General features: G+C 43.9%; 1 protein-coding gene across 2 annotated transcripts; it reads left to right on the forward strand.

Annotated features, from left to right (window-relative positions):
- Nucleotides 1-4,535: 4,535 nt before the first annotated feature.
- On the forward strand, nt 4,536-9,708 carry LOC112886990 (protein SSUH2 homolog). Of its 2 annotated transcripts, none has more exons than XM_025953052.1 (7): nt 4,536-4,744; nt 4,831-5,115; nt 5,241-5,325; nt 6,663-6,994; nt 7,550-7,691; nt 8,086-8,211; nt 9,094-9,708. In XM_025953052.1, exons 1-7 carry the CDS (start codon nt 4,666-4,668, stop codon nt 9,473-9,475), a joined length of 1,431 nt encoding a protein of 476 aa, XP_025808837.1. In that variant the 5' UTR covers nt 4,536-4,665; the 3' UTR covers nt 9,476-9,708. The 2 variants fall into 2 exon arrangements, with proteins under 2 accessions (XP_025808837.1, XP_025808838.1); XM_025953053.1 differs by having other exon boundaries at nt 4,834-5,115.
- The last annotated feature ends 478 nt before the right edge of the window (nt 9,709-10,186 follow it).

The following is a 10,186-nucleotide window of genomic DNA, read 5'->3' on the forward strand; positions in this document are numbered from 1 at the left end:
CCATTCCTTCTTCGAAGTGGGAAGATATCAGCATGGATTTCATCGTTGGCTTACCCAACACTTCCCAAAGACATGATTCTATTTAGGTAATCGTTGATCGATTAACTAAAACCGCCCATTTCCTTCCCGTGCATACTACTTACAATGCTAAGAAGTATGCCGAGATCTATCTAGACCAAATCATTCGTCTCCATGAAATACCTAAGACAATCAGCTCTGATCGTGGAGCACAGTTTATTGCTCGTTTCTGGGAGCAACTCCAACACTCTCTTGGAACCAAATTAATTCGAAGCTCCATGTATCATCCGCAAACAGATGGACAAACAGAAAAGATAAATCAAATCCTAGAGGATATGCTTAGAGCCTGTGTGATCCAGTATGAAAAAAATTGGGACAAATGCTTAGCTTTAGAAAAATTCTCCTACAATAATAGTTATCAGTCGAGTCTCAAAATGGCTCCTTTTGAAGCATTATATGGTCGCCGATGCCGAACTCTTTTGAGTTGGTCTCAAACCAGCGAACGTAAAATCTTTGGACTCGATCTTATCACTAAAGTAGAAGAAAAAGTAAAGATTATTCAAAGTAATCTAAAGACAGCCCAATCTCAACAAAAGAGCTATGCGGACAAATGAAGGAAACCATTACAGTTTGAAGTTGGTGACTTTGTATATCTAAGGGTATCTCCTACCCGAGGTGTTCAACGGTTTGGTATGAAAGGAAAACTCGCTCCTCGATACGTTGGACCTTTTGGAATTCTTGAAACTTGTGGACCCGTAGCTTATCATCTTCAACTTCCTTACCAGCTAGCAGCCATTCATAATATCTTCCATGTATCTCAGCTTAAGAAATGCATCAAAATCCCTACCGAGGTCATCAATTTCCAAACCGTAAAATTCGAGCCAGACCTATCTTATACCGAACATCCGATCAGAATACTGGATACCAAAGAGAGAAGCACAAGAAGAGAGACGGTCAGGATGTTTAAGATCCAATGGGACCATCACACTAAAGAAGAAGCGACTTGGGAAATTGATTCTTATCTTCAGCACAAATTTCTAGACTTCCTTAGAGCCAAACCAAGTATCTAATCTTCCAATTCCGTTCTGATCCAGAATCTCAGGACGAGATTCTTTTTAGGGAGGGAGGCTGTGACATTTTAGGTACTTAGGAGCTAGGCACGCTAATTTCTAGTATGAAGTTGTGTGAAGTTTGTGTTTGTTTTGATGAATGCCTTCAAAAAGTTAAATACACGTTAAAGGGTATTTTTCTAATATTGGAAAAATTAGGGTTCTTTTTGTAAATTGGGTATAAATGGGAGGTAATTTCAAAATGTATGAAGGATTGATTTGCAAACGTGAGTATTCACTCTTTAACCACTATAAGAACTGTAAATACTCCAAAGCTTCATCGAAAGGGTAAAACTTATTTTGGATTTATTTGAAATTGAATGATTTGTTGATTTTTAAAAGTAATTTCAAAACCCTAACTCTTTTGAAGTTGGACCCTAAAGCAAAGTGGTAGATCTTTTTAAGCTGTACACTTTTGATTTTGGGCATATTTTCAGTAGAGCTATAGTTTGGAAGAAAATTTTACTTTACAGTAAACTCCTTGAACTTTTGCAAAATTTACAAAAAGGTCCTCATCTTCTTCCTCCTACTTCCCCTCTCTGTTCTCTGCAGCGCCGCCCATCGCCGATCGCCGGTGTTTTCCCCGGCCGCTAGCTGCCCCTTCGCCGCTCTTCCTGTGCCACCTAGCCCCCAGCTCGCCCGCCTGCCGCTTAATCGACCCCGCTGGCTCCTCCTCGCGCAAACGCATCGCGCCGCTGCCCGCCTGAGCCACCACGCATGCCGTCGACCACCAGCAGCTGCTTGCCGCCCGCCTGCACACCTCTTTTTAGCTTGGGAACACGCCCAGTAAACTTCTCCTTTCTTCTATCCCCTCGCGCGCACCCGCATTCCTGTTCTCTTCTCCGCTCGACTACTTCGTCGGAGCTCCTCTGTCCACACGCCGTCAGCCGTCTCCGCCACTTCTCCTCTTCAATTTCATGCTCCACCAGCACCGCCGTGTCTCATTGCCCCTTCCTGATCCACTCTTCTTCCTCCTCTCGCGCACGCGCAGCCCAAAACACGCGCCGGCAATCTCACTCTCCACCGCCGTTCTAATTTTAGTCGAACCGAAGTTCCACCCCTTCTCCTTCCTCGTCAAGAGCACCATCAGCACCACATCTCCATGCTGAAGCTCCCTAACCAATTTCCTTCGCCTTCCTGCACTCCAGTCGCTGGAACACCGTCGCCGCCCTCGGAACCTCGCCACGACAGCTCTGTATCTAGTCGAACCGCCGCCTCCGAGCTTCCTTTCTACAATTCCAACCACCCCCAAGTCCGCCGTAAGCTCCTAAACCTTTTTCCTCACCTTTTCCTCGCCGCCGGTGAGCCTCCTCACCGGATTTTAATCGCCGCCGCTCGACTTCTTCTGTTCAAGTTGATTTGGGACCTAGATGCAAGTCTCTATTCCTTTCTAGGGTCTTGTTTGAAAAATACACGCCCGTCAGCTACACACCCATCGGCCACATGCTCATTGACTACACATCAATCGGCTACACCTCTATCGGCTACTTTTGCCAAAGAAAAATTAAGCCAATGCGTGCACAAGTAGTTACCTAGGTTAACACCTCAGGTAGGTATCGGCTAAGGCTCAGCCGATATAGGACACATCAATCGACTAAACACAGTAGATGCAGTATGCACAGATCGGATTTTTTTGATGCACACCCCAATCGGCTAGATAAGCTGTCTGAAAAATATGCTGTTAAGTAAATCAGATCAGCTCTGTAACCTTCACCAAATAGCAGTTTTAAACAAAGTTTTTACACCAGTTTCAGCAAAAGAAACCTAGAGCCTTTCAACTTCTCATGGTCTAGTTATGGGCTAAGTATACCCAATTGACGGGTAAGCCTTGCTGAGTATTAGTATACTCAGCCTTGCTAGTAATGTGGTTTTTAGGTATGTCATTCGAGGACTCAGTTGCTAGTTCTTCTTGGCCGTGCACTTTACCACCTGGCTGGTCCGTGGAATGGGATCCGTCCCCGGCCGGCAATGACCCTTCGGAATGATGCCATGCTTTGGGCTAAGTATGGTGCCTACTTTGCGACGAGTAGTCGTGTTGTTGTTTCTTTTCCGCTGCCATCTCTGAATGATGTCCGTTAAAACTTGAAGTTTTCAAACAAGGTCTGTATAAATTTGTTTTAATTAGGTTTGCAGTACTCGACCAGAACCCGATTTGTAACAACTACTTATGCATATGTTGTAAAAATGTGACGGTGATTGTATCTCTAGACTCGCCTTCGTGCGAGGTACGCTTGAACGATCCGGAATCCGGTGGTTTCATCGGGACGTTACCCGACAAACCATTGGGTTGTTCCGTTTGAAGTGCATTGAGGTCATATCACCTATATAGTGATGGTCTGCGCACTTGAGTCGGAATAATTCAAGCGGTTCTGCCACAATATAAGTCGATGCTCAACATATAAGTGTTAAGGGTTGAACATCACTCAGACTATTTTTTCCTAATTGAAGGCTTGTCTCAATTTATGCCAAATTTATGAGTTGTGATAACGTGTAATTTTAGGACAATTTGAGATCTCAAATCCGTGATTCTGAACATATATTTTATTTTCTTATTACTAAATGCACATGATGAAGTTGAAAACAATTTGCATGTAAGGACCATAAGTAAGTTGGTCATCTTCCATCTTCCATAATGTATAAATGATTAGAGTAGGATGGCGTACCGTGGGCAATGAAGTTGCAATGGTGTTTATTAACTGTTGTGATGCGTTACCTCATATATTTTCTAATATGAGTGGAACTGATGATGATAAACCTTAAGATAGGGGGAGAATGATGGAATTGATCTTGACTTAGAGAACCTGTCCTAAACGGGCTAACTGCCCAGGACTAGAGGGGCTAACTGCCCATGAGAATAGGGTCACGTTGGCCCATACCTTGCTCATGATCAGTGGGTCCATCAGGTCCTAGACCACCACGAGTTGTAAGAAAGGGCAGCCACCCCTTCTCTGAGTGGCGTGAAAACACGGCCTCTGTCTAAACCTCTAATCACAGGTCAGCTCGCGAGTAGCACTGAAGACCTCCGCCGATGGTATTCTTCATCCGGTGTACATCTACATCACGCATGCATCGAGCAGCCACTGGTTGTCTGCACCCCTAAGAGGATCTGCTGATTGATTAAGTTCTGATTATTAGCAATCTTAGCTGTTCATGTAATTAGACTACCAGAATCCTAAGTTTCAGTGACTTTATTTTTTAACACCACCTCCTCCGCCGTCGGCCCGTCGCGTCGTCGTTAGCCATTGCCATCAGCTTAGATAGCAATTTGATCTGGGCGACAACGACGACAACGCGGAGGATTGGGAGGAAGCAGCGCGCGGACCAGGACACAGTACCCGAGACTCGCTGCTTCCTTCGCAACGAAGGCTGCAGCCTGCATGGCTGCATCTACTAGTATATTATAATCTCTGGTTCCACACACACTCGGCGTCGGGCCCGCGGTACACTTGTACAGCCGAGCCGGAGGATTCACCCAATAACTGCCTCGTGCCCTGCCCTCCCCTCCGGCAACCAACCCCAATCCGTCGATCAATCGCCCATGGGCGCGGAGCCGGAGCGCGACGGCGAGGAGCAGCGCCGCCCCTTCCTCTCCTCCTCCTCCTCCTCCTCCCCGCCAGGTGGGTTCTTCCGCCCCCATTCGCCACTGACGCGTCTCGGCGCATCTTACATCATCCATTGTCTTCTTCGTTGACTCTCGATTCAGCAGCATCGGCGGCGGCGGAGCAGCAGTACCAGTTCCTGGGACACAGCAGCTCCTCGGTGCTCCGCGGCGTTGGCGGCGGCGGCGGCCTGGGCTGGGGAGGCCCGGAGGTCAGCGCAGACGAGGTCAGGTCTGCAGCCTCCTTTTCCTCCGCCGCCGGCTTCTGCCCGCCGCCGCCGCAGGCCCCGGCGCCCCTTGGCGACCGCGTCTACCCCTATCCGCCGTCCATCCATAGCGCCGTGCTCTCCCCGTCCGCGTCTCACGCCCCCTCATCCCCGCACCCGAATGGTGAGTCATCGACGGTGCTCTGCTCCTCCCCTACCGACCACCGCCACTTGCTCGTCCTTCGTTTCTTCTGATTTTTCGGCAATTGGAGTTGCGGTTCAACTGTTTGTATTGGGTTGCAAACGCAGAGGGGCTGGCGATTGTTCCTCAAGGGCTGTACCCGTATGGTGGTGGTGGTGGTGGTGGTTACCAGCCTTCGGAGAGCGTCGCGAGGTGAGCATTTTCAGTCAAAATTCCTGTTCGCCGTATGTTCTTGCTGCCTTATTGGGGTGTACTCTGGGCATAGCTCGCTACTAGTTGACATGCCATAATTGAGGATGCTTTCCTTGAATTTCGCTTTTTCATAACTGATACAATGATATAATATAGCTGTTATCCTTTTATCCTCTGAATCGTTGTTCGTTGATAGGTGCTTGTTCCCATGGGCTCACTGGCAAACAAAGTCTTTTGTACCGATGATAAAGAGAGACTGCATGTGCTATTAGTTTCCACTGCGGTGAAAACTTCAAAAGTAAATTAATCTCTAAGACAATGGAGAACCCTCGAATAGGTTTATTAACAATAGCAATCTACAATATTTGAATCCTAAGGTTGGCCATGAGTATAGAATCCATGCACAGCTACAAATCGTCATTCAGATGGGAAGGTTCCTTGATATTCTGAAATGTGTGTATTGCAACTTTTCCATTCGCTGCTGCTTTTGGAGGGCTCCAGAAAAAGGTGTCTGGTTGCATCTGAGTACACTTGGAGATAACTTCCATGATGATTAAAAATCCTGATACTATACACGAAAGCCACTATAACCAGAATTATTTGAAACTCAACTAATTTCAGATTGTCTTCCCTTGACAATCAGACATCCCATAAATAACCAGCTAAAACATGTATCTATAATTTGCACCAGGAGTCAAATAGATGACAAAAGCCAAAAGGTCAAATTTTGTATTTGAAAGGAATTTGAAAATATTGCCCTAAATTAAGTGATAATAATTGACTTGTGCAACCACACACAACTAGTTGAAAGCAAATATGGCTCGGGAAATAATAGATTGATTATAGAGAGGCAAAGCTCTTGTACATATATAGGCAAGGATGGCCTAGGGTTTAGGAAACAATACCAACCGAAGGAGATCCTTACCTAATCCAATATCCATCTATACAGCCCCTGAAGGAGGGAGGTGCACGGCCTAAGGGCTGGCGCAGCCTGCTACCCACGGCCCATAGGGCCTGCCTAAAGTACTCGCTACACTAGTGACCGGAACCAGCTGGTTCTTATGGCTCCAGAAGAACTCACATTGTCAGTTTTCTGCACTATCAGTCAGGTTAATGGAGTACTGAAAGGCTAAAACAGTTAAATGATGTCCAGAACAAGAGTTCCTAGTTTTGCAATGAGCTTAAATAGATTAAAAAATTACCTATCTTTTTCCAAAGTACCAAAAAAAAGGGTGCAATATTGCTGCGCTGCTTATCATTTTCCCCTTTGCCATGTCTTTATGTTTGCATTGCTCTTTGTTAAGTCCTGATAGTGGAATGGTTGGATGCACTGATAGGGATGTACTCGATGAGGTGGAGATCCGACAGCTGCTCATTGATCATGTTGGGCATCGATGCTTTTGGGGAAGTCGTCCTGCCCTTATGTGGAACATTACCTCCATCGAGGACTGCAATGTCTATGTTGGGACTCTTGAAACCTTCATCGAGGAAAGAGACATAGTAACAAAGAAAGAACCCTATGAGAGTGGGAAAATAGATGGAAGGGACAAGGGTCCTGTGCTTGGGGTGTGGGAACTAGATTTGAGGTCGGAGTTTCCTCAGCTTTTTTTACCAGAGAAAGAAGTAATGGTCAAGATTCCTCATTCAGAAGTTATTGAAAAGTGCTCAGGTATAATGTCTTATTTTGCTTTCGTTGACATTTGATTTTCTAAAGATGTTCACATTGATGTGTGTACTCCAAAAGATTTAATATATCATTCATGTATTAACTTAATTGCTTATTAGTTATTAGCTCTACGTAGGCTTATCGCCTTAATTACTGCATTTTGAATGCTCATATGATGGCAGTACCTTTTATTTTACAAGAACTATTGGAATACTTCTTTTTTATGTGGTTGTCTACATGGTTAAGCATAAGCTTAGTCGCAATTTTTTCAATATCTTGGAATATGAAAAAAGGTGTTTGTGCTGTATTTGTGTCTTTTTTCGCAGTTCGTTAATTTCATCTTAGTTTGGTTTTGGATTTTTTATATGCATGGTACATCACCACCCCCCTCCCCCCCCCCTACTTGTGTTCTTCTTTCGTAACATTGATTCCTCTGTATTTAAACCTACTTTAATTTTAACATGGTACAGTTGTAATTACTAATTATTTCATATTGTTCTTTCCATTTTGGAAAGCTTTTATTGTTGTATCATTGATTTTTTCTTTTTACCGTGACAGATTGTGAGGGTCGTGGAGAAAAACCATGTCCTACTTGCAATGCTGGCCAGGAGCATGGGTTCTACAAAGCAAATCAGATGACCCGCTGTAGTGCATGTCATGGCAGAGGTTTACTCGCTCACCAAGATGGATCTGATTCAGTGTTAGTTGTTCTTCTCATTTTCCTCAGATCTGAAGTTTGCAGTTCAGCTCAGTCCTGGAATATAGAACTCCTTGATGAAACCCATTACTGTTCACATGTATCATAAATGCAACCCATTTGTTTTCTTATAAAAGATTGAATTTATTATTGCTATATTTTTGCTTTTGTATTTTGGTCCGCAAGACTCAGTAACTTATGAAAGTTTGCTCATTTATCTTAATTTAGTCATTCATATTGATTAGACATACAGAAAACAACCTGGTATTGCAATAGACTCTTATTGCGAACTAAATTTTATTATTACTATTATTTCACCTCAGCATAATTACATAAACTCATACCACCTTATGCCACAGATGTTTATTAAGCTTGTATATCCTTTATTTGTTCACAGATGCGGAATGTGCAATGGTAAAGGAATGTTGCCCTGTATAGCATGTGGATCGCGTGGGTTGGTGACATGCAACACATGTACTGGATATGGCTCCCTTCTTGCACAGAGCATTGCTCATGTTCGATGGTAATCTTGAACCCATTTTTCATAAGTATGGTTTCTGTTTCTAAATTTAGGCAATTGATCCCTTGTATGGTAAGTTCCAATAGTATGTTGCTATAATGCTTGAATAGTGTAAATTGATCCCTTGTTTAATAATCCTGAAAACATCTGGGTTAGCAAAAACTGCTTCTGAGCAGTTAAAAAACTTGAAGTTGCGGATCTTGTCAGCCAACATTTTCTTTGTGAATTCAGCATACCATGCCATGCTGTGTAGTGTTACATCATAAAATAAATGATTGAGATTCATTGATGTTGAGGCAACCATTTGTTAGTATTCTATTATTCCCATGCTCTATAACATGTCAAATCAAATATCAACTGTTTTTGAGGGGGAAGGCCAAATGTTCAAATGGCCTTGTATGTGATGGCCAATGAGAGCAGCTTGTGGTGCATGGGCACATAGCTGGAGCTTCTGCAGTCTGCACTTCATCAGCACCTCCTTTGGTCCTTGGCTCCCGACTCCTAGTGTTAGGGGGTTGGTCTGGTCGTGGTCGTTTAGATTGTCAGGTGTGGTGCGAATACAAATCTCTTGCGGTGAAGTGTGTTTTAGAGAGGTCTCTTGACCTCTCCTCTGTATAATTTTTTCTTCTTAATGAAATGGCTCGCAGTTCTGCGTTGTTTGAGGAAAAAAAATCAAATATCAACAGATAATAACTGCAGAAACATGTATGTGCACAACCAGAGAGGTTCAGTTAGAGATTACAAGTTGTCACTCCAGCTGTCCTCCTAGCTGGGACCGGTCTTTTGTATACTTGTGTTGTTTAATGATTTTAATGAACTACTTCCCATAGCTATTATAGTAATCACCTGATATATTGATCTAACTGGCAGCTGTTCTATTTCCAGGAAGACGCTGTCAGCTAGAAAAGTTAGTGCAACTAGAGGGGCCGCCTCGGTGCCTGAAGAAGTATTCCACAGAGCCAAAGGGGTGCAACTATGCAACATACAGGCATATCAGTGCACTCCTGCTTTCTTTGCTGATTCATACCCACTTAACCAATTCTCCTCAGAAGTCATCACCAGCCGGCTGCCAGTTCCACCATCCGCGAGGGTCATTTCTGAGCGACACATCATTTCAGTTGTGCCTGTAACCCGTGTTACCATGGCCCATCGCAAGCAGTCCTTTAGCTTTTATGTCGTCGGCTACAGTAGGGATGTGTTTATAAGGGATTATCCTTCCAAGTCCTGCTGGGGCCTCTGCTGTTGCTTCGAGTGGCTTGGGAAATAGTTGTGTTCCCTGGTATGAATGGATGTCTCCTTTCAGTGTGCAGTATCACAGTACAAAAGGTGTTGTGAGGCTAGGGTTAAAATAAACATTACCAACTGTTGTGTTTTATATCATAGAAGCTATCTCTACGTGTTAAGACTCTGTATATTGGATTTCTGGGCATGTACAAGTACAGCATCATTGTATGATTGTTCAGTGAATAAAATGGTCATGATTGTACAGTTACTCTGAAACGGTTTGTACAGTTCTTGTCATCTTGGTCGATTTTTTTGCCAGCTATTAGCTGTTGATACGTTTGTTGCACTGTTTTATAACTGGTAAATGCATATATCGTTGAAACATGCTTGGTTGCTGGAAATGCTGCTGCTGCGATGATTCGCAAAGGATTCTTTATATGAATGGAGAAAGTCAATGAGACTCCCTATCATTTCTGATTCCTCGAAAGCTGATTTAAAGCTTGCACGTTTATGTTGGAACGTTGAATCTCTGTAGCATTTTAATTTTTTCAAGACGGATGTAAGAGTGGCATCCTCATTCATGAAATTTGCTGTCGGGGAGTGCTATGAATTTGCCATTATGTTAGAGGATGAATGCGAGAGGGCTAGAGGGGTTAATTGCACCCCTCAAATAGTGGCAAAAAATTAAATGCCCCCTCATTCATGTACACAAACAATTCATACTCCGTACAGAGTTGCATACGTGGCTTGTAAT

Source organism: Panicum hallii, chromosome 3 (assembly GCF_002211085.1).
Source record: "Panicum hallii strain FIL2 chromosome 3, PHallii_v3.1, whole genome shotgun sequence".
Lineage (NCBI taxonomy): Eukaryota > Viridiplantae > Streptophyta > Magnoliopsida > Poales > Poaceae > Panicum > Panicum hallii.